Consider the following 25346-nt stretch of genomic DNA (forward strand, 5'->3'; position numbering starts at 1 on the left):
TAAGCACCAGTCTACAGCCAGCCATACCAGGAACTTGTGACAAAGGCCATTTGTTTGCAACATTCACTGATTCTCTCTTCACAGGTACGGCCCAAACCACTGTTTTCAGCAGATGGATTTTGTATCAGCAGCAGTGGTGGTGTGTCTCAGACTGGGGAGGGGGGGTTTAGGAGAGAAGGAAGGGTGAGGGGGAAGGGAGGGAGACGACCGTTTACATCGTGCGTATCTGAGACGATTGTGGGTTCAATAAGATCTGTCCCAGTACCTGTCCCAACTTCTCACACCTGCCCCAGGTACCTTTTCCCCATCTCCCTCCACCCACCCTACCTGACCTGACCCTGTTTTCCCTACCCTGTGAGGGATATATACTAAACCCTGGAGAGGGCCCACTCATACACACCAGCAGAGACCCAACACACAGAGACACACACACACATGCAAACTCTCTCTCACACACGTTCTCTCTCACTCACACTCTTAAACACACACATGCATTCACACTCACACACATACACCCTCACACATTCCCTCTCTCACAGACACACAAACTCTCTCTCACACACGTCCTCTCTCATACATACCCTCTCACTCACACACATACACCCTCATACATTCTCTCTCTCACACACACAGACGCACTGGCCCAAGGTGAGCCCCCCCCCACACACACACACAGTGCTGGAGATGTGCACATTTGGCTGAATCCTGGGTGGGTAATAACTGAATGATAATACTGGATTTATTAATACAGGATAGAAGTGGCCGTGGCCACAACTCGTGTGTCCATGTGAAGCAACAACATCAGTAACAAACATTCAGATAAGGCAAAAGAAGCATTAACTTTGAAATTTGCTGTGAAATGCACTGTTGATGCTGACTCGTCCCCACAGCAGCTGTTCCCCAGCCTGGTGCCGGTATGATCACTGCCCGCCAGCCCTCAGTGGCAGTGGGGATTCTCCTTATGCAGACCCTCCTCTGGTTGTCTCAGGAGCTCCACCTCCTCACTCACATCAGCGTCAGTTACCGAGATACGAATGCAAGGAACTGTGCAGAGTCCGTGGGCAGGGAAGCCCCATGTGCCCCCCGTGTCAGCAGTTCGGTGTTAACACCTTCACCGCCGCTTGTGAATCAGACCTGGCCACCAGCAGCCACAGCGAGTCCCCTGACGATCGGATCAAATCACGCCCACTGAGTCACAGAAAGGAGAGGGTCAACAGAGTTAAACACATACACGCATAAACACACATACACGTGCATGAACACAGATGAGCACACTAACACACAGGTACATGTATGCACACATATGCACAGATGCAGATGCACACGCACACACAATAAGACTATAAGACGTAGGAGCAGAATGAGGGCTTTTGGCCCATTGAGAGCTCCACCATTCCATCATGGTGATTTATTATTCCTCTTAACCTATCTAACCTTTGATGCCCTTATTAATCAAGAACCAATCAATCTCCACTTTAAGTATATATCCAATGACTTGGCCTCCACAACCATCTATGGCAATGAATTCCACCAACTCTGGTCGTGATTAACACCACCCCACCCCCGACGGCCAGTCCGCAAGAATATTGTTACTATTAAACTGGTCCACGGTGCAGAAAAGGTTGGTGACCACTGGCATAAATGCAAAAGAGGGCATATAATATCGCAAAAATTTGTAGGAATTAGAGGATTGGAAAGCTTTTAAAAACCAACAGAAGGCAACTTAAAGGCCATAGAGATAAAAGATGAAATATGAAGGTAAGCTAATCAATATTATCAAAGAGGATACAAGAAGATTTTACAAATATATAAAGATTTAAAGAAAGGTGAGAGCTAACATTGGCCTGCTGGAAAATGACACCGGAGACCTTGTCCAGTGGAGGACAAGGAAATGGTGGCTGAACTGAATTAAATATTTTGTGTCAGTATTCACTGAACAATACGAGCAGTGTGCCAGAAATTCGATAGTGTGAAGATGCAGAAGTGAGTGTAGTTGTTACAAGGAGAAGGGTTTGGGAAGGTGAAATGTCTGAAGGTAGATAAGGCATCTGGACCAGGTAGACTACACCCCAGCGTTCTGAAAGAGGAAGCTGAAGAGATTGTGGAGGAATTAGTAATGATCTTTCAGGAATCACTCTATTCTGGAATGATTCTGGAGGATTGGAAAATTGCAAATGTCACTCCACTCTTTAAGAAGGGAGGGAGGCAGAAGAAAGGAAATTATAAAAAGTTAGCCTGACTTCAGTAGTTGGGAAGATGTTGGAGTCCATTATTTAGGATGAGGCATCAGGGTACATGGAGGTGCATCATAAAGTAGGCCAAAGCATGTTTTTTTTTCCCAGGGAAAATCTTGCCTGATAAATCTTTTGGAATTCTGTGAGTAAATAATAGGCAGGATAGATAAAGGAGGGAGAATCAGTGGATGTTGTTTATTTGAATTTTCAGAAACGGAGAAAATTCAAAACTGAGGTTCAAAAGGTACTTAGGAGTCCTCATGCAGGATTCCCTAAAGGTTAACTTGCAGGTTGAGTTTGTGGGAAGGAAGGAAAATGCAATGTTTGCATTCATTTCAAGAGGACTAGAGTACAAAAGCAAGGATGTAATTTTGAGGCTTTGTAAGGCATTAGTCAAACTGCACTTGTAGTTTTGTGAGCAGCTTTAGGCCTTACCTAAGAAACGGGTGGTGGGGTGGAGGTACGTTGCTACCAAAGGAGCTGTAAGATGCTCCTTCCTACCTCTAGCCTGCAGTTCACCCTTGGGCAAGGTGTAGCACCTGCTTAGCCCCCAAATCAAGGTCATGTGAAGCCATGGGAGCAGGTGATGGATGGTCATCTGAGTAGCTGCTACATATCACAAGTCCTAGTTATACAACCACTGATGGTAGGGAGACTAATCTCTGAAGAGTACTGATGATGGCTGGGTTCACCCGTACTGTAAAGACACTGCCCAGAAGAAGGCTTATCTATAGAGTTTGCCAAGAACAATCATGGTCATGATCACCCATGTCATACGAAATGGCGTGTATTGAATGAATCTAAGAAATTGTGGTATTGGAGAGGGTCCAGAAGAGGTTTACAGGAATAATTTCCAGAATGAAAATGTTAACGAATGAGAAGTGTTTGATGGCTCTGGCCCTGTACTCACTGGAGTTTAAAAGAAATGGGGATGGGGGGAAAGATCTCATTGAATCCTATCGAACTCTGAAGGGCCTAGACAAAATGGATGTGGAGAGGATGTTTCCTATAGTGGATGAGTCTAGGACCAGACGGCACAGCATTTCCAACAGAAATGAGGAGGAATTTCTTTATCCAAAAGTGGTCAACCTGTGGAATTCATTGCCACTGGCAGCTGTGGAGGCCAAGTCATTGAGTATATTTAAAGCAGAGGTTAATAGATCTTGATTAATCTGGGCACCAAATATTATAGGAAGAAAGCTGGAGAATGGGGTTGAGAGGGATAATAAATCTAATGATTGAAGGATAGAGCAGAGCTGCTGCCTTTCGATTGGATCTCAAGTCCATTGTGATTACAACTGGATTTATGCTGTGGCCCACAAACAGAGCAGACTGGATGAGTCAATGGCCTGATTTTCCTCTTATGTCTTATGATTCACCAGCTGCTGTGAGGCTGAAGGCATCGCGTGCTGTGTTCCCAACTGCTCACATTTTACAGGAACAGAATGCTGCTCTAACCTGCAGTGAGTGGATGAAGGCAAGGTAGTGGACGTTGTTCACATGGGCTGTAGGAAGACATTTGACAAGGTCCCACAAGGGAGGCTGGTCAAGGAGGTTCAGTGGCTCGGCATTCAGGATGAGGTAGTGAACTGGATTAGACTTTGGCTTTGTGGGAGAAGCCAGAGAGTGGTAGTAGAAGGTTGCCTCTCTGACTGGAGGCCTGTGACTAGTCCTGTGCTGCAGGGATCAGTGCTGGACCTGTTGTGGTTTGTCATCCATATCAACAAATCTACGTACTGAGTACAGGAGATGGGATGTTATGCTGGAGTTGTACAAGATATTGGTGAGGCCTAATTTGAAGTAGTGTGGACAGTTTTGGTCACCTACAGCGGTGCTAGAAAATTTGTGGACCCTGTAGAATTTTCTCTATATCTGCATAAATATGATCTAAACTGTGATCAGATTTTCACTTAAGTCCTAAATCTAGATAAAGAGAATCCAAATGAATAACTAACATAAAAACATTATATTTGTTCGTTAACTCATTGCAAAAAATGATCCAATATTACATGTATTTGTTGGAAAAAGTATGTGAACCTTCGCTTTCGGTAACTAGAACATAGAAAACCTACAGCACAATACAGGCCCTTCAACCCACAAAGCTGTGCCGAGCGTGTCCTTACCTTAGAAATAGGCTTACCCATAGCCCTCTATTTTTCTAAGATCCACGTATCTATTCAGGAGCCCCTTAAAAGACCCTGTCGTTTCCGCCTCCATCAGCCCATTCCACACACTCACCACTCTCTGCGTAAAAAACTTACCCCTGACATCTCCTCTATACCTACTTTCAAGCACCTTAAAACTATGCCCTCTCGTGCTAGCCATTCCAACCCTGGGGAAAAGCCTCTGACTATCCACATGATCAATGCCTCTCATTACCTTATACACCTCTATCAGGTCAGCTTTCTTCCTCCATCACTCCAAGGAGAAAAGGCCAAGTTCACTCAACCTATTCCCATAGGGCATGCTCCCCAATCCAGGCAACATCCTTGGAAATTTCCTCTGCACTCTCTCTATAGTATTGACATCCTTCCCGCAACCAGAACTGAGCACAGTACTCCAAGTGGGGTCTGACCAGGGTCTTATATAGCTGCAACATTACCTCTTGGCTCTTAAACTTAATGCCACAGTTGATGAAGGCCAATGCACCGTATGCCTTCTTAACCACAGAGTCAACCTGTGCAGCAGCTTTGAGTGTCCTATGGACTCAAACCCTCAAGATCCCTCTGATCCTCCACACTGTCAAGAGTCTTACCATTAATGCTATATTCTGCCATCATATCTGACCTACCAAAATGAACCACCTCACACTTATCTGGGTTGAACTCCATCTGCCACTTTTCAGCCTAGTTTTACATCCTATCAATGTCCCACTGTAACCTCTGACAGCCCTCCACACTATACACAACACCCCCAACCTTTGTGTCATTAGCAAATTTACTAACCCATCCCTCCACTTACTCATCCAGGTCATTTATAAAAATCACTAAGAATAGAGGTCCCAGAACAGATCCCTGAGTCACACCACCGGTCACCGACCTCCATGCGGAATATGACCCACCTACAAGCACCCTTTGCCTTCTGGATCCACAAAGTAATGTCCCCTTGGATCCCATGCCTCCTTAATTTCTCAATAAGCCTGGCATGGGGTACTTTATTAAATGCCTTGCTGAAATCCATATACACTACGTCTACTGCTCTACCTTCATCAATGTGTTTAGTCACATCCTCAAAAAATTCAATCAGGCTCATAAGGCACGACCTGCCTTTGACAAAGCCATACTGACTATTTCTAATCATATTATGCCTTTCCAAATGTTCATAAATCCTGCCTCTCAGGATCTTCTCCATCAACTTACCAACCACTGAAGTAAGACTCACTGGCCTATAATTTCCTGGGCTATCTCTACTCCCTTTCTTGAATAAGGGAACAACATCTGCAACCCTCCAATCCTTTGGGACCTCACCTGTCCTCAGCAATCACCTCCCTCGCTTCCCACAGTAGCCTGGGGTATATTCTGTCTGGTCCTGATGACTTATCCAAAGTGATGCTTTCCAAAAGCTCCAGCACATCCACTTCCTTAATATCTGCATGTTCAAGCTTTTCAGTCCACTGCAATTCATCCCTACAATCGCCAAGATCCTTTTCCGCAGTGAATACTGAAGCAAAGTATTCATTAAGTACCTCGCTATCTCCTCCGGTTCTATATACACTTTTCCACCGTCACACTTGATTGGTCCTATTCTCTTACGTCTTATCCTTATGCTGTTCACATACTTGTAGAGTAAACTGCCTACTCCCTTTGTTAGCCCCTTGTACAGCAATAATTTCAACCAAATACTTTTGGTAACTGTTGATCAGTCCTGCACATTGGCTTGGAGGAATTTTAGGCTACTCCTTAGAAAACTGCTTCAACTCTGAGATGCTAGTGGGCTTCCATGCATGAATTGCTTGCTTCAGGTCCTTCCACAACATTTCTATAGGATTAAGGCCAGAACTTTGACTTGGCCATTCCAAACTACGAATTTTCTTCTTTTTAAACCATTCTGTTGTTGATTTACTCCTGTCTTTCAGATCATTGTCTTGTTGCATCATCCAACTTCTATTAAGCTTCAGGTGATGGACTGCAACCCTGACATTCTCCTGAAAAATGTCTTGATACAATTTTGAATTCATTGTTCCCTCAACAATTGCAAACTGTCGAGGCCCTGAGGCAGCAAAGCAGCCCCAAACCATGATGCTCCTTCCACCATGCTTCACAGTTGGGACGAGGTTTTGGTGCTGGTGTGCAGTGCCCTTTTCCTTCCAAACATAGCATTTCTACCAAAAAGTTCAACTTTTGTCTCATCTGCCCACAGAACATTGTTCTAGAAGCATTATGGAACTTCCAGGTGGTCTTTTGCAAATTTCAGAATTGCTGCAATGTTTTTTTTTTGGAGAGCAGTGGTTTCCTCCGTGGTGTCCTTCCATGAACCATTCTTGTTCAGTGTTTTTCTTATAGTGACACATGAACAGAGACTTTAGCAAGTTCTAGAGATTTCTGCAGGTCTTTTGCTGTTACAATTGGGTTAGTTTTCACCTCCTTCAGCATTACACATTGTGCTCTTGGTGTGATCTCCTAGGGAGAGTAGCAACAGTACTGAGTTTCCGCCATTTGTAGACAGTTTCTCTTACAGTGGGCTGATAAACACTCAGGTCTTTAGAAATACTTTTGTAGCCTTTTCCAGCATCATGCATCTCTACAAATCTTCTAAGGTCCTCTGAAAGTTGTTTTGATCAAGACATGGTGCACATAAACAGATCTTTCTTGAGAAGAGCAGGATCAGTCAGTAACCTGGCTTTGTATGTCTTTTTTATAGGCAGGGCACCTCTACAACCCACACCTCCAATCTCATCTCATTGATTGGAACAGCTGACTCCAATTAGCTTCTGTAGAAGGCATTACCCCGAGGTTCACAGACTTTTTCCAACAAATACATGTAACTTTGGATCAATTTTCTTAATAAATAAATGATCAAGTATAATGTTTATACTTGATATTATTTTATTATTATTTATTGTAATGCCTGCACTATTTTGTGCACTTTATGTAGTCCTGGGTAGGACTGTAGTCTAGTGTTTTTTTTCTGTGTTGTTTTTACGTAGTTCAGTGTAGTTTTTATATTGTTTCATGTAGCACTAGGGTCCTGAAAAACATTCTCTCGTTTTTACTGTGTACTGTACCAGCAGTTATAGTCGAGATGACAATAAAAAGTGACTTGACTTGACTTGACTTGATGTTTTATGTTATTTATTTGAGTTCTTTATGGAGTTTTAGGGCTTACATGAAAATCACATGATCACACGATCACATTTTACATCATTTTTATGCAGAAATAGAGAAAATTTTACAGGGTTCACAAACTTTCTAGCACCACTGTACCTACAGGAAAGATGTAAATAAGATTGAAAGAGTACAGAAAACTTTTGTCGGGTCTGAGTGATCTGAGTTGTAAGGAAAGACTGAACAGGCCAGGACTTTATTCTTTGGAACATAGAAGCTGAAAGGAGATTTGATAGAGGTATACTAAATTATACATGGTATAGATAGGGTGAATACAAGCAGGCTTTTTTCACTAGGTTGAGTAGAACTACAACTAGAGGTTATGGTTAAGGGTGAAAGATGAAAAATTTAAGGGGAACATAAGGGAAATCTCTTCACTCAGAGAATCATGAGAGTGTGGAATGAACTGCCAGTGTAAGTGGTGAATGTAAGATTGATTTAAATGTCTAAAAGAAATCTGGATACATACATGGATGGTAGGGGTATGGGGGGGCAGGCTTATGGGAGAACGCAGTTTAAATTGTTTTGGTATAGACTAGATGGGCTGAAGGGCCTGTTTCTGTGCTGTACTTCTCTACGAGCCGGTCAGAAGATATAATGTCTCACAGTAATCGTACCGGAGCCTGGTCTGACCATATCTGGGAAATGTGGACAGGCGGGACCTCCTCATCACAAAAGGGTATATGTGGTGTAGAAGGAGTACAGCAAAATTTGCCCCAGCTGTTTCCTGGGATGGCCAATCTGCCACGCAAAGAGAGATTTAGTGATTTCTTAAAAGTAGTGTTGAGTTAGATTCTCGTTTGGTGAGTAGGCTTGGGGAGCTGAATGGACTCCGGACGCACTGTACCATGTGTCTGACATCGGAGCCTGGGGCCTGGGACCTGGTGCCACTGACCTGTGATAATCCATCCCGACCAGATTTGTCCCATTGACGGCCAGGATTCGGTCTCCCAGATGCAACTTCCCACATCCAGCGGCTGGCGAGTCAGGAACCAGGGACTTGATATAAATGCCACTCACATTCAACAGGGTGCTCTGCATGAACACAAACAGCACAAAGATTAGTGAAGTCTCACCTCCACATACATCACTTACCCCTGCACCAAGGGGTCCAGAGGGCACCGGGGGCAAAGTGAAGGAGGAGGAGGGAAAGTAGAGGGAGAGGGCCAAGGAAGAATGAAGTGGAGAGGGCAGAGCTGAGGGGGTAAGGGTAATGAGGAATGTGTCATGAAGAATGAAGGAGGGATGAGGCTGAGAGAGGGATGAGGAAGCGGTGGAGGGAGAGGGATGAGGGCAAGAGGCAGCAGCAGAGGGGCAAAATGGAGGGAGTGACTTGAATTTGTTAAGGGGCAGAGAGGGGAAGGGGACAAGGAAGGGATAAAACCAAGGAGAGAATGTGGGAATGGAGAGGGGTAAAGGATTGTGCCTGGCTGTTCTGCTTAGGGTTAACCCAATGGGTTCCCCGACCCATGGCCCCTTCTGGCTCTGAGTTGGTCAGGGGTGCAGGGGCCTTGCACTGGATGATGGGCTTTCCAGTGTGTACGTGACCCAGTGTCAGTCTCTGTCTGAGAGTCCAGCAGCCCAGCCCTCACACGTCACTGCACTCCTCCATGCTCAGGACATCCTCTTCACCCACACAGCAGCTCAATAATCAGTAGGAAGTGCAGATGTGTGTGTTGCCAGGGGAACAACTTCCACCAATTCACAATGCACAGAGTACTCGCCTGTCAAGCTAGGCCGAGCAACCCACCCTCCCTGCAACCGACACACAGCTTCCCTTTCCTCGACAGAGCTTCTCACTCAATTCACAACATTCGTCAAATAAGCCAGAGGGAGGGGTGGCACTGAGGCTGGGTCACACTGAGGGAGGGTCACACTGTGAGAGGAGTGGTACTGAGGGAGGGTCACACTGAGGGAGGGGTGGCACTGAGGGAGGGTCACACTGTGAGAGGAGTGGTACTGAGGCTGGGTCACACTGAGGGAGGGGTGGTACTGAGGGAGGGTCACACTGTGAGAGGAGTGGTACTGAGGGAGGGTCACACTGTGGGAGGGGTGGCACTGAGGGAGGGTCACACTGAGGGAGGGGTGGCACTGAGGCTGGGTCACACTGAGGGAGGGGTGGTACTGAGGGAGGGTCACACTGTGAGAGGAGTGGTACTGAGGGAGGGTCACACTGTGGGAGGGGTGGCACTGAGGGAGGGTCACACTGAGGGAGGGGTGGCACTGAGGCTGGGTCACACTGAGGGAGGGGTGGCACTGAGGGAGGGTCACACTGTGAGAGGAGTGGTACTGAGGCTGGGTCACACTGAGGGAGGGTCACACTGAGAGGAGTGGTACTGAGGCTGGGTCACACTGAGGGAGGGGTGGCACTGAGGGAGGGTCACACTGTGAGAGGAGTGGTACTGAGGCTGGGTCACACTGAGGGAGGGGTGGCACTGAGGGAGGGTCACACTGTGAGAGGAGTGGTACTGAGGCTGGGTCACACTGAGGGAGGGGTGGCACTGAGGCTGGGTCACACTGAGGGAGGGGTGGTATTGAGGGAGGGTCACACTGTGAGAGGAGTGGTACTGAGGCTGGGTCACACTGAGGGAGGGGTGGTACTGAGGGAGGGTCACACTGTGGGAGGAGTGGTACTGAGGCTGGGTCACACTGAGGGAGGGGTGGTACTGAGGGAGGGTCACACTGTGGGAGGGTCACACTGTTGGGGGGTGTGGTATTGAGGGAGGGTCACACTGTGGGAGGAGTGGTACTGAGGGTGGGTCACACTGAGGGAGGAGTGGTATCGAGGGAGGCCCACTGTGGGAGGAGTGGTACTGAGTGAGGGTCACACTGTTGGTGGGGTGAGGTAATGAGGGAGGGTCACACACAGAGGGAGGGGTGGTACCTAGGGAGGGTCACACTGTGGGGGGGTGTGGTATTGAGGGAGGGTCACTGTTGGGGGTGTGGTAATGAGGGAGCGGTGGTACTGAGGGAGGGTCACATTGAGGGAGGGGTGGTACTGAGGGTGGGTCACACTGAGGGAGGGGTGGTAATGAGGGAGGGTCACACTGTTGGGGGGTGTGGTACTGAGGGAGGGTCATACTGACGGAGGGGTGGTACTGAGGGAGGGTCACACTGTTGGGGGTGGTAATGAGGGAGGGTCACACTGTTGGGGGGGTGGTACTGAGGGAGGGTCACACTGCTGGGGGGTGGTAGTGGGGGAGGGGTGGTATCGAGGGAGGGTGGTACTGAGGGAGGGTCACACTGTTGGGGGGTGGTAATGAGGGAGGGGTGGTACTGAGGGAGGGGTGGTATCGAGGGAGGGTCACACTGTTGGGGGGGGGGTCACACTGAGGGAGCATTGAATTTTGCAGATGTTTCCCTCCTGGGAGATACATAAAGCTACTCTCTTCCTTCTGAGGAACAGGCCTCAGCTCCTCTCTCACCTTGGGGTTAGATTACTTGGTCTGCCAGGCCATTAACCAGCACCCTGGTGGGGGCAGGGAAAGGCATTGTTAATACTACATTTTGCAGTGGGAGGAGTCAAATGTTCCATGTGGGTCAATGCACACTTCTTCAGTTCTCCTTGTATCTACTACCTCCAAAATAACAATTCCCAGAACTAATCTAATCCCTGCTGCCACTTGACAGAGCCAAACGTCTTCCAAAACATGTGGTCTCACACACACACACACACATGCATGGAGACAAAAACCACAAGGTCATGTTGCAGCTCCATAAAACCCGGTCAGACCATGCTTGGAATATTCAGTTCAGTGTTGGTTGCCTCCTTATCGGAAGGACGTAGAAGCTTTAGAGAGGGCATAGAGAAGATTTACTGGGATGCTGCCTGAATTAGGAGGATAGGTTGAGAGTTCCAGGACTTTTCTCCCTGGAACAAAGGAGGATGAGAGGTGGCTGATGGAGGTATATAAAATGATAAGAGGCAGAAATCGAGTGAACAGCCAGAGACTTTTCCCCAGGGCAAAACTTTAAGCTGCCTGGAGGGAGGTAGAGAGGGGATGTCAGTGGTAAGTTTTTCCACACAGAATGTGATGAGTGCATGGAACATGCTGCCAGGGATTGGTGGTGGAGGCAGAAATGTTAGGGACATTTAAGAAACCATAACACCATAAGATATAGCAGCAGAATTAGGCCATTCAACCCATCGAGTCTTCTCCACTAAAACATCATGGTTGATTTGTTATCCTTCTCAACCCCATTCTCCTGCCTTGTCTCCGTAACATTTGATGCCCTGCTTAATCAGGGACCGATCAACCTCTGCTTTAAATCCACCCAGTGACTTGGCATGTACAGCCATCTGTAGCAATGAATTCCACGATTCACCATCCTCTGATTAAAGAAATTCTCTCTTTTAAGTGGACATCCCTCAATAATGAGTCTGTGTCCTCTGTTATTAAACTCCACCACTATAGGAAACGTGCTCTCCACATCCACTCCACCTAGACCTTAACTATCTAAGAGTCGATCTTAGCATATGGATGATAGGAAAATGGAGGCTATGTGGGAGAGAGGGTTAGACCGATCTTGAAGTAAGTTAAAAGCTCAGCACATCATGGTGGCTGGAAGTTAGTTGCAGGGAGCTTCTCTTTGCCGTCTCTCCTCCCACCACTTGAGCTGGACACACATTCCTTCAATGTCAATAAAACCACATATCAGTTTAAAACTGGATCCGTTCTCTGGAACATTCCAAGGCCACACACAGAGGGGCCACTGCCAAATGATAAGCTGAATATTTTCCAGTACTGCAGTTATTCAGATTAGACACAACCACTCAGCTGGTGTACAGAGGAAGGTCTTGATACAGGTCATTTAACTGGGAGGAGGGTTCTGAGTGAATGCACTCCTGGGGTGTGGTCTTCAACCAGTAATTCTTTTTGTTAAAATCAATACTAACTCCTGGGTTAGAGGGGGCCATCAGTAATCAAATTGCTCCCCATTGCTGGCTAGTGAGCCCATAGTGGGTGGGTGAGTGAGTGAGTGGGGGGGGGAGGGAGGGGAGAGATGGAGAGAGAGGGGGAGGGGTGGAGAGAGAGGGGAGAGAGAGGGTGAAGGGCAGAGGGGGATGGGAGGGGAGAAGGGGAGAGAAAGCGGGAGAGAGAGGTGAGAGAGATGGTGAGGACAGAGAGGGGAGACGAGGGGAAAAGGGGAGGGGGGGAAGAGGACAAAATCAGCCGGGGTTCAAGTTAAAGTTTAATCGTCATTCACCCAGACATGAATGCTCATGAATACAGCCAAACAAAACAACTTTTCTTTGAGGCCAGTGTAAAACACCTTGGTTCTGACAAGGTCCACAGTCACACAGAGCACATATAATTATAGCAGAAAAATAGTTACAAAAACTATTTAATACAAGCAGTGTCCTGGCCTGTAGATTGATATTGTCCTGGAGCCATGCTTCTGCAAGAACAGCTGGCAGGAGTTTCTCATCATACAGTGCAGCCATAGACAAATGCAATCCAGCCTGTCTTGTCGGGATTGACCACTAGAGGGCAATGAGAGGAACAAGTTTCCCAACAGCCCCGTGCAGAATCCGCCATTCCTTTCTACGGCTGCCGCAGCAGGTAACCCAAGACATGAATGAGCTGGTCCTTGCTGCAATCGCGGCCATGCAGCTCCTCCGCCATTGGTCTTGCCACTGAACAAGTGAATCAGATTTGCAGTATTCTACATTACCAATGTCCAACAGAGTTTTGTGAGCACAACAAAAATATCCAAGGCAATCACTTTCCTTTCCACTGGACTGTGCACTGTCACTGACACCTTCTTCTCTGAATAGCTGAAGCAGGCTGCAACAGCGTGCACAAGTCCAGCTCCAACACTCTCCAGCAACTCGCTGATAGGGTAGACCTGCAGTACTTAATGTTCTTAATATACAGCAATATCTTGTGATTGTGAAAAAAATGTAAAGGGTGAACAATCACACCTTTGTTTGGACCTAGAGAGGCCACTGCGCCTGAGTGTACTGCCATCTTCCTGCTCCCCATCACTCTGCAGTGACCCCTGGAGTTGGGGGGGGGGGGGGGAATCACTCCTGGTCATTTCAGTCTACAGATGCAAGGATATTACGGGGAGCACACCATCATTCAGTCAATAGATGTGTGGACATTAAGGGGTCCACAGGCACAGGGGGGTTGTCCAGGAACCTGGTGTTGACTAATTTGGCAGGGGGGTGGGAACTGGAGTGATAGGGCTGAGGAAGGGGAAAACAGAAATAAATCAAAGATAGCGTGCAACAGAGATGATAGAAAGGACAGGCAGGAGATGAGGCATAATCACAACCATGGGATGATTTACAGGGCAATAGAGACATGGTGCAGTTAAAACAGAAAACAACAAATACTGGACTGAAAGAGTTATATTTGAATCCATGCAGCATACTAAATAAAAACAATGATCTTGAAATTCAGCAAGTATGACATTGTGGCCATCTCTGAAACTTGGCTAAAGGATGGCTGGAGGTATATACGGTGGTATATCCAAGGATATACGGTGTATAGGAAAGATAGGTTAGCAGGCAGAGGGGGTGGTGTGGCCCTGTGTATAAGAAATAATATTAAATCATTAGAAAGGGATGGAATAGGATCGGAAGGTGTAGAGTCTCTATGGGTTGAGTTAAGAATTAGCAAGGGTAAAATGACCCTAATGGCAGTTGTATACAGGCCGTCAAACAGTAGCCAGGATGTGGATTACAAATTACAGCAGGAGATAGAAAAGGTGTGTCAGAAGGGTGATGTCATGATAATCGCTGGGGATTTTAACATGAAAGTGGATTGGGAAAACCAGGCCAGTACTGGACCTCAAGAGAGAATTTGTAGAATGTCTACAAGATGGCTTTTTAGAACAGCTTGTTGTTGAGCCCACTAGGGGATCGGCTGTGCTGAATTGAGTGTTGTGCAATGATCCTGAGGTGATCAGAGAGCTTAAGGTTAAGGAACCCTTAGCGAACAGTGATCACAATATGATCAAGTTCACATTGAAATTTGAGAGGGAAAAAATAAAATCCAATGTGTCTATTTCAGCGGAATAAAGGAAATTACAATGGTATGAGAGGGAAAATGGCCAAAATTGACTGGAAAGGGACACTAGCAGAAAGGATAGCAGAGTAGCAATGGCTAGAGTTTCTGCAAAAAATGAGTGAAGTGCAAGAAAGATGTATTCCAAATGAGAAGAAATTTTTGAATGGAAGAAGGACACAGCCATGGCTGACAAGTGAAGTCAGAGCCAAAGTGAAAGCAAAAGAGGGCATACAAGGAAGCCAGAGCTAGTGGGAAGGTAGAGGATTGGGGAGGTTTTATAAACTTGCAGAAGGAAACTAAGAAGATCATTAGGGAGGAAAAGTTGTATTATGAAAGGAAGCTGGTGACTCATATCAAAAAAGATACTAAAAGCTTTTTTAAGTATATAAAGGGTAAAAAAGAGTCAAGGATAGATAAAGGACCAAAAGAAAATGATGCTGGAGATATTGAGAGATGCAGAGATGGCAGAGGAACTGAATGCACAGTTTGCATCAGTCCTCACAGCGCAGTATACCAAACATTCAAGAGCGTCAGGGAGGTGAAGTCTGTGTAGTGAAAATTATGGCTGAGAAGGTGCTCAGGAAGCTGAATGGTCTGAGGGTGGATAAAGCTTCTGGACTTGAAGGAAGTAGCTGGAGAAATTGTGGAGGCATGAACCATGATCTTTCAAGAATTGATCAATTCTGGCATTGTACCGGATGGCTGGAAAATTGCAAATGTTACTCCACTATTTAAGAGGTCTGGGAGGCAGCAGAAAGGAAACTATAGACCTGTTAGCCTATAGTTAGTAGTTAGGAAGTTGTTGGAATTGACTGTTAGAGATGAGATTACGGAGTACCTGGAGGCACATGACAAGATAGGCCAAAGCCATCATGGTTTCCTGAAAGGAAAACCCTGCCTGACAAACCTGCTACAATTTTTTGAGGAAATTACAAGCAGAGTATATAAAGGAGATGTGGTGTGTTTGGATTTTCAGAAGGCCTTTGACAAGCTGCCACACATGAGGCTGCTTGGCAAGATAAGAGTCCATGGAATTACAGGGAAGTTTCTAGCGTGGGTGGAGCATTGGCTGGTCAGCAGAAAACAGAGAGTGGGAATAAAGGGATCCTATTCTGGCTGGCTGCCGGTTACCAGTGGAGTTCCATAGGGACTGGTGTTGGGATCTCTGTTTTTTATGATGTATATCAATGATTTGGACTATGGGATTAATGGATTTGTGGCTAAATTTGCCAATGATACAAAGATAGGTGGAGGAGTGGGTAGTGTTGAGGAAACAGAGCCTGCAGAGAGACTTAGATAGTTTAGGGGAATGGGAAAGGAAGAGGCAAATGAAATAAAATGTTAGAAAATGTATGGTCATGCACATTGGTGGAAGAAATAAACGGGTAGACTATTATTTAGATGGGAAGAGAATTCAAAATGCAGAGATGCAAAGGGATTTGGGAGTCCTTGTGCAGGACACCCTAAACGTTAACCTCCAGGTTGCATCAGTTGTGAAGAAGGCAAATGCAATGTTGGCATTCATTTCTAGAGGTATAGAATATCAGAGCAGGGATGTGATGTTGAGGCTCTATAAGGCACTCGAGAGACCACACTTGGAGTATTGTGTGCAGTTTTGGGCTCTTTATTTTAGAAAGGATATATTGACATTGGAGAGGGTTCAGAGAAGATTCGTGAGAATGATTCCAGGAATGAAAGTGTTACCATATAAGGAACGTCTGACAGCTCTTGGGCTGTATTCCCTGGAGTTCAGGAGAATTCAGGAGAGTTCAGGATCTCATAGAAACATTCTGAATGTTAAAAGGCCTGAACAGATTAGATATGGCAAAGTTATTTCCCTTGGTAGGGGAGTCTAGGACAAAAGGGCACGATTTCAGGATTGAAGGACGTCCATTTAAAACAGTGATGCGGAGAAATTGCTTTAGTCAGAAGGTGGTAAATCTGTTGAAGTTGTTGCCACGAGCGGCTGTGGAGGGCAAGTCATTGGGTGTATTTAAGGCAGAGATAGATAGGTTCTTGATTAACCAGGGCATCAAAGGGTATGGGGATAGGCAGGGGAGTGGGGATGACTAGAAGAATTGGATCAGCCCATGATTGAATGGTAGAGCAGACTCGATGGGCTGAATAGCCTACTTCTGTTCTTATATCTTATGGTCTTATAAAAAAAAATCAGCCATTACTTGATGAACACAAGCGATTCTGTAAATGCTGGAAATCCTGTGCAATACACACAAAATACTGGAGGAACTCAGCAGGTCAGGCAGCCTCTGTGGAGAGGAATAAACAGTGAAGATTTCAGGCTGAGACTTCATCAGGACATGGTAAATAGTAGAGGAGGCTTAAAGCCAGCCTGTTGCTAACTCTCACTCTTATTATCTGTAATACCAAGCAGGGTGACACTGAGCCTCCAGCATTGTCCTGGTACCTACAACACCAAGCAGGGGAACAGTGACAAGAGAAAATCTGCGGATGTTAGAAATCCAAGCAACACACACAAAACACTGGAGGAACTCAGCAGACTGAGCAGCATCTATAGAGAAAAGTACAGTCAACATTTTGGCCTGAAGTCCTGCCGAAGGATTTCGGTCCAAAATGTTGATTCTACTTTGTTCCATAGTTGCTGCCTGGCCTGCTGAGTTCCTCCAAGGAAACACTGAGCCTCCAACATTGTCCTGGTATCTACAATACCACGCAGGGGAACACTGACCCTCTAGCATTGTCCTGTTGGAATGGAAACAAGTAGTATCAGAATTGCAAAGGTAATTTTATACAGCTCCAAAGATGATCAACAACATGAGCAACATACTCTACGCAGTTTACACATCACTGGAGATGGTAAAAAGATTTAAAAAACAGCTATTTCTAAATTGGCGTCCAAGCCAACAACTATTACATCAACATGTATGTTGACACAGCTGCGGACAACTCAGTTATGGGCCATGATATATATAACCAGATGTTTAGTAAGGTTCCCTCAGCTAAAAGCATGTCAAACTTAGAACATACTCTGGCAGAACCCTGGGAATATTGTGATGAACGGAATTTGCAAATGATGACACAAAGTTAGAGCTGTTGATATTAGCAGTTAATTATGTCACACACTTGGCCTCCCAAAGAAACGATCAGTTGAAAGAGCGAGACAGGATCAGAAAAATGTCTAAGCAAACTTACAGAAAATATGTGAAGAGATTTTCAAGGATTCTCACAGGGGCACCAAGCAGCACAAAGCTTATCTACATAATACAGGTCAGTACCCTGCACCGAAACTCAGGAAGGCAATTTAAGCATGCATGAAGCCGATGAAGAGTTGGTAACAGTGGCACAGAATGATCTGAGTGCTTCCCATAATGATGTCACCCAAAACTGGGTGACAACATCTGGCCTTTCAGTAATCCCCGAGAGAGTGGTAGATAGAAGACCATAAGATATAGGAGCAGAATTAGTCCATTTGGCCCACTGAGTCTACCATTTCATCATGGCCGATCCATTTTCCCTCTCAACCCCAATCTCCTGCCTTCTCCCCATATCCCTTCATGCCCTGACTAATAAAGAACCTATTAGCCTTAAATATAGCCTGTGACTTGTCCTCCACAGCTGATTATGGCAGATTCATGGAATAAGAAATTCCACCTCATCTCCACTCTAAATGGACCTCCTTCTATTCTGAGACCCCCCACCATAGGAAATATTTCAAAATTCTATAGCTTTCAATGAGATCTCCCCCCATTCTTCTAAATAACAGTGAGTAGAGGCCCAGAGCCATCAAACACTCCTCATATGATCATAAGATCATAAGACATGGGAGCAGAATTAGGCCATCTGGCCCATCAAATCTGCTCTGCCATTTAATTTATTATCTCTCTCAATCCCGTTCTCCTGCTTTCTCCCAGTAACCTTTGACACCCTGCCTAATCAAAAAACCTATCAACCTCCGCTTTAAGTATACCCAATTACTTGGCCTCTACTGCCATCTGTTGCAATGAATTCCACAGATTCAATGCTGTCTGCCTAAAGAAATCCCTCATCATCTCTTTTCTAAAGGGACATCCTTCCGTTCCGGGGCTGTGTCCTCCAGTCTTCCGGTAAGATGGCGACTTGTGCAAAGTTCAGTATAATTTTTTTGTGTGACTGAATATTTGCTGATATCTTGAATGTGTCATGTTGTGCTGTGTTTTTTTGTCTTTTTCAAACATCTTTTTTACGATCACAAGCCAATACTGAATTTTAAGAACTTTGGGTACTGCGAGTCTAACTCATCATCGAGCTGCTCACTGGCAGAGGAACAGGAGGAGCTGGACTTGGGGTGGACCATGTTGCTGCCTGATACAGCAAGGCATCAGAGTTGGTGCACAAAGGCAGTGTGCATTGTAACAGTGGGGTTGGACATTTCTCTTGCGGTCACAAGACCCTGGTGGATATTAATAACGTAAGATGCTGCAGGCCTTGTTCGTTGGCAAGACAGACGGTAAGGGAGGTACATGGCCTCGATTGCAGCAAGGACTAGACTTAAAGCTGTGGGCTTTGCCTGCTGCTGCGGTCCACGAGAGGAGGTGCTGGATGCAGTGTAAGTGTCCCACCATTCATGCTCTGTTCGGGGCTGACCTCTCCCATCAGTGCTGCCCTCCAGTGTTCAATCAGTGAAATGACAAGCTGGACTGCATGCGAGCATAGTCTGCAGTCTGCCAGGAACTCTATCATCAATTTGCAGGATACGTCATTTGAGCGCTTATGCAAAGTACAGTATAATATTTTTGTGTGACTGAGTATTTGTAGATAGCTTGAATGCGTCATGTTGTGCTGTGTGTTTTGCACCTTGGCCTGGGGGAACACTGGATTTTTCAGCTATATTTAAGTGTGGTTGAATAATAATTAAACTGAACTTGGTCCGAGACACTGCCAATATTGGAAACATTCTCTCCACATCCACTCTATCAGGATTTCAAGATTTGATAGGTTTCAATGAAATATAACTAGAGATCAAAGACTTAGCAGCCAAATTGATGGAAGAATTGTCAGCATCTTCCAAACCTGTGGAGATTTTGGGATTCCTCCTGTCAAATGAAGAGATTAAAAGTGACCACATGATTGAAGAAGGTGGAGGAAGACAGCAGTAAATTTCATATCTGTTGCCTAATATCAATGCTAGAAAAGATGTAACAACAGGACCTCTTAAAAGAGTAGAAGACAGGAGTGTCAGCATAGGTTTACACAGAGAAATCAACACTAGGCAAATCTGTTGGGAGTTCTTTGATGCGTTGAATCAGTTCCCATGTTTAAAGAGGCATTGAGAAAACTGGTTACGGAAGACCATGTTCCACAAAACCTTATACTGTATCTGAACGTTAATGAGGAGAATATTCAGAACACGGCTGAGTATTCTGAGAAAGAGAAAGGAGGTGGGAATTCTGTCAGTGAATCTATCTTGACTCAAAACTCATTGCACAGAATTCAGCCCGTCACAGAACTCACTCACCGAGAGATCTACACATTCTCTCTCCGATCTCCTTACATCCAAGTGTTCTAGTCTGCACATTCTACAATAATGCTAAAAACTCTACACATTTAACAAATAAAATATCAGCCAGTTACTGTAAATGACCCTCACCATGACCCACTCCACAGGCAATGAGGTTGGTCATTCCCATATTACTGAGCTATCTATCAGGAGGAAAGAAATAAGATTTGTAGTGTACGCTGTGCTCACCAGCCCATCCACCAGAGCCAGACCCAGACCACGAGCTCCTCTTTCCAACTTGACAGTGAACACTTCATCACCAGCTTCACTCCTCTGAGGAGTGGGAATGCCTGCTGAGGAAAGGAGGGTATCAGTAATAAGATCTCTGCCAATGATTCTGCACATATCACTGACTCCTTACATGGCTCAGAAGCACCTTTGTTGGAATGTGAGGAAGGCAAGGAGTGTCAAAATATACAGACAGAGAAAATGGATGGGAAGGCTGAGAAGCACAGAGAGAGAGAGAGGTTCAGGAAGTGCAGGGATACAGAGACAGGTAGACAGTGTACAGGTGAGAGAGGGACCAGGACAGTGCACAGATACAGCTACATGCATAGGCACAAACACACACATAGAGACAACAATCAAAACAAAGTCTTGCATTTCTACAAAAACTAAGATTAGAGATTAGCTTTGTCACATGTACATTGAAACATACAGTGAAATACGTCATTTACATCAATGACCAACATATCCAAGGATGTGCTGGGAGTGTGCAGCCCACAAGTGTTGCCGTGCTTTCGGTGCCAACACACCACACCCTCAACTTAGTAATCGGTACAGCTTTGGTATGTGGGACGAAGGCCATGTGGTTACAGGAAGAATGTACAAACTCCTTACAGACAATGGCAGGAATCGAGCTCCATCACTGGCTCTGTGTTAGCATTACGCCAACCAGTATGCTACCAATCCGCCCCTATCCCACTCGATACCAGGTAGATAGCAGCTTTGCTGAAGGTCCTGACAGCCACGAGCCGCAGTATACAATACTACAGCTGGGCTGATGGCTGCTCCCTCAGCCTTTGCTGAATCAAGGCTTTTCAGCCAGATTATGAGATCTAATAGAGTGAATCAAACCGGGTGAAGACTGGTTTCAGCAGCCACAGGAAAATGAGATGGATAATTCAATTCTGGCTGAACATCACCACCTTATCACATGCTGGACCTGGCTGTGGCTGAGAAAAGGGGGGAATGGTTAAAGTCCCAGCATCCTTCTGCATTCCTCAGTGTAACAGGGTTCAGAAAGATGAGGGAGATAAATATCACCCAGGGGGAGGGAGAAGGAGAGGGAGAGAGAGGGAGGGGAGGGGAGAGGGAGAGGGGAGAGAGAGAGGGGGAGGGGGAAAGAGAGACAGAGAGAGACAGAGAGAGAGAGAGAGGGAGAGAGAGAGAGAGAGACACACACACACACACACAGCCGCAGGCACTGAGATACACAGAGACAGGCTGGGAATGAGAGTCACCAATGTGTACTACACAAGAGGGGAGACACATAACAAGAGAAAGGCAGACTCACTGAAACTCGAAGACTACACAGAAGAAAGCATATGGGATGTAGATGAAAACTGAGAGTCAGGTACACTCAAGCATCTCACTCTAGTGGCCTATATTTTCTTTGCTCTCATCCTCTATTTCTGAGGAGATTTGTGAGGTGACTCAGAGGTTGCACAATCTCACCTTTCGATGAGCTGCCTTCACACGGCTCAGTCTGGTCACCATTAACCATGCCGCCAGCTATTTCCAGCGGATGGGCTTCGGTGTCACACTCAGCCAGCTCCAGGACCTGTGGGGTGTTGGGTGGCGTCAGCAGGCAAGAGGGGTCCAGAGCCAGCTTCTTCTGGGCGAGCTCCTGCTGTCCTGGGAGGCTGCTCTGCAGCTCGAGATTCTTCAGCTTGTGTGCCAGCTCCGCCTGGCAGGAGCGGAGACTGCCCGAGGCACGGCTCAGGAACAGCGAACGGCCCATCCTGATGTCCCTCGCCCTGTACACAGGCTGAGGCTCGGGAGAGCAGCGGTGTCTGCTGTTTTGGTCGGTACACTCTCCTCCATCTGCAGAGGTGCCCGTCTTCTCTCGGGGCACCTCCCCAAAACCCTAAAGCAGAAAGAAGTTGCAAAGTGGGTTAGAAACCTGGCCACTGTCTTATCGCAGAGGAACAGCAGAGAAGATCAGGTGACTCCAGATCAGGTATATCCGTACTCAGATCCACACAGGCCTGATTCAGACAGACACTAGGGCAAAAGAATACTATGTTTGATTCCGCCAACAACAGTGGTGTTGTCAACAAACTTGAAGACCATAAGACCATAAGATATAGGAGCAGAAGTAGGCCATTCAGCCCATCAAGTCTGCTCCACCATTCAATCATGGGCTCATACAATTCTTCCAGTCATTCCCACTCCCCTGCCTTCTCCCCAAACCCTGGCTAATCAAGAACCTATCTATCTCTGCCTTAAATGCACCCAGCGATTTGCCCTCCACAGCTGCTCATGGCAACAAATTCCACAGATTTACCATCCTCTGACTAAAGTAATTTCTCAGCATCACTGTTTTAAATGGATGCCCTTCAATCCTGAAATCATGCCCTTTTGTCCTAGACTCCCCTACCAAGGGAAATAACTTTGCCACATCTAATCTGTTCAGGCCTTTTAACATTCAGAATGTTTCTATGAGATCCCCCCCCACCCCCCCCCATTCTCCTGAACTCCAGGGAATACAGCCCAAGAGCTGTCAGACGTTCCTCATACGGTAACCCTTTCATTCCTGGAATCATTCTCACGAATCTTCTCTGAACCCTCTCCAATGTCAGTATATCCTTTCTAAAATAAGGAGCTCAAAATTACACACAATACTCCAAGTGTGGTCTCATGAGTGCCATATAGAGACTCGACATCACATCCCTGCTCTTATATTCTACATCACTAGAAATGAACGCCAACATGGCATTCGCCTTCTTCACCACCGACTCAACCTGAAGGTTAAACTTTAGGCTATCCTGCACAAGGGCTCCCAAGTCCCTTTGCATCTCTGCATTTTGAATTCCCTCCCCATCTAAATAATAGTCTGCTCATTTATTTCTTCCACCAAAGTGCATGACCATACACTTTGCAATATTCTATTTCATTTGTCATTTCTTTTCCCAATCCCCTAAACTATCTAAGTCTCTCTGCAGGCTCTCTGTTTCCTCAACACTACCCACTGCTCCATGTATCTTTGTATCATCAATAAACTTAGCCACAAATCCATTAATATGGTAGTTCAAATCATTAACATTCATCGTAAAAAGCAACAGTCCCAACACCGACCCCTGCGGAACTCCACTGGTAACCGGCAGCCAGCCCAAATAGGATCCCTTTATTCCCACTCTCTGCTTTCTGCTGATCAGCCAATGCTCCACCTAGCTAGTAACTTTCCTGTAATATCATGGACTCTTATCTTGCTAAGCAGCCTCATATGCGACACCTTATCAAATTGAATATGGCACTGGAGCTGTGCTTAGTCTCACAGTCATAAGTGTGAAGTGAGTAGAGCAGGGGCTAAGCACCCAGCCCTGTGGTGCACCTGTGCTGATGGAGATTGTGGAGGAGATGTTGTTGCCGATTCAAACTGACTGGGGTTTGCATGTGAGGAAATTGGGGGTCTACTTGCACAAGGATGAGCTTTGATTGATTTTGAGGGGATAATAGTAGTGGCATTCTCAATGTAAGAATCAGAAGCAGGTTTACAATCACTGACATCATGTAATTTGTTGTTTTGCAGCAGCAGTACATTGCAATACATAGTAATAGAATTATAATTTACAATATACAACTTTAAAAAGGTAATAAGTCGTGGAAAAAGAGAGGGAAAAATACTGTGCGAGTGTTCGTGAATTCATTATCCATTCAGTAAAACCTCTGCATTTCAATCTAACTTGCAGCCATCACACTTCCCTCACTTTCTTTCTCATAGTGAAACTGCACGCACAACTCAAGTCTGCAGTCCAGGATCCATCGATTTAGAGCACTTTGAGATTTTTTAAACATTTGGAATGATGTTGCTTACTGAAGTACCCAGGGCTGTGACTGTAGTAGTCCTGAACAAATTATCTGATGATTCCCATTGGAGCTGCTCGCAACGAGTTGCCCCTCATCAGCGCCATCTTGAGGTTACATTCCAGGTGATGCATTTTGACATCTCCCACAGAGTCAGGATTAGAGGGTCGATGCAGCCTCAGGAGACAGAGGAGACTGCAGGTGCTGGAATCCAGAATTCTTTTCCTCCCCACTGACGCTGCTCGACCCGCTGAGTTCCACCAGCAGATTGTTGCTGCAGCTTCATTCACTTGTGGAGCTGTTTTCAATTAATGGTCCACTGTGTCCCTGTTGCTGAGCTCTCACAGTTAACCTCACTGCGCAACGACAAATACGTGAACTGCATTTGATGGCTCTGAGTGCATACACACTGCAGTTTAGAAGAATGGGGGGGGGGATCTTACTGAAATCTATCGAAGTTTGAAAGGCCTAGATAAAGTGAATGTGGAGAGGATGACTCATATAGTGGGGGATTCTAGAACCAGAGAGCACAGCCTCAAATTAAGAGACCTTCAGTTAGAACAGAGATGAGGAGGGATTTCTTTAGGCAGAAAGTGGTGAATCTATGGAACTTTAAAAAAGTCATTTAAAAAAAATTGGATAGGTATATGGACATGAAAGGAATGGAGGATTATGGGCTGAATGCAGGTTGGTGGGACTAGGTGAGAGTAAGTGTTTGGCATGGACTAGAAGGGCCGAGATGGCCAGTTTCCGTGCTGTAATTGTTATATGGTTATAACTTATTGTCATGGGTGATTGTGGAGGCCAAATACCTGGGTACATTGAAAGTGAAGTTTGATAGATTCCTGATTAGCAAAGTCGTCAAAAGTTATGCGGACAAAGCAGCAAAATGGAGTTGAGAAGGATAATAAATCGGCCATGATGAGAAGGTGGAGCAGACTTGATGGGCTGATTGGCCTAATTCTGCTCCTGTGTCTGTTATTCTCATAGTGTTATGGATAGCACATCAACTGTTCCAGAACTGCCTTTCATAGCAGACAAGCTGTTTCAGTGCATTTTATGAACTGGCCAGTTTGCCTCTGCTCTGGACACCTACCAGGTACTTTATACACCATTTCTAGAGCACAGGCTCGAGTCATCTCCGGTTCAAATCCTGCTCAGACTGCCTTTGACCCGCAGTATTTCCATCAGAGTTAATCAGAGCATAGCCCTGCACCCAGCAACA

At 45.9% G+C, this 25346-nt stretch overlaps 1 protein-coding gene across 5 annotated transcripts in view; it reads right to left on the reverse strand.

The window, feature by feature from the left end:
- Positions 1-721: 721 nt before the first annotated feature.
- LOC132379868 (ras-associating and dilute domain-containing protein-like) overlaps positions 722-25346 on the reverse strand; it is a 106335-nt gene continuing 81710 nt past the window's right edge. For 4 of the 5 annotated variants that reach the window (XM_059948154.1, XM_059948156.1, XM_059948157.1 and 1 more), the window contains exons 13-16: positions 21770-22181; positions 20282-20385; positions 8454-8593; positions 722-1188 (exon numbers count right to left, since the gene is read on the reverse strand). In XM_059948154.1, the coding sequence (XP_059804137.1) occupies positions 1089-1188; positions 8454-8593; positions 20282-20385; positions 21770-22181 (756 nt within the window). In that variant the 3' untranslated portion in view covers positions 722-1088. The remainder of the gene's footprint in view (positions 1189-8453; positions 8594-20281; positions 20386-21769; positions 22182-25346) is intronic. The other variant, XM_059948155.1, reaches the window with a different exon arrangement.

The sequence above is a fragment of the Hypanus sabinus genome, chromosome 23 (assembly GCF_030144855.1).
Source record: "Hypanus sabinus isolate sHypSab1 chromosome 23, sHypSab1.hap1, whole genome shotgun sequence".
NCBI lineage: Eukaryota > Metazoa > Chordata > Chondrichthyes > Myliobatiformes > Dasyatidae > Hypanus > Hypanus sabinus.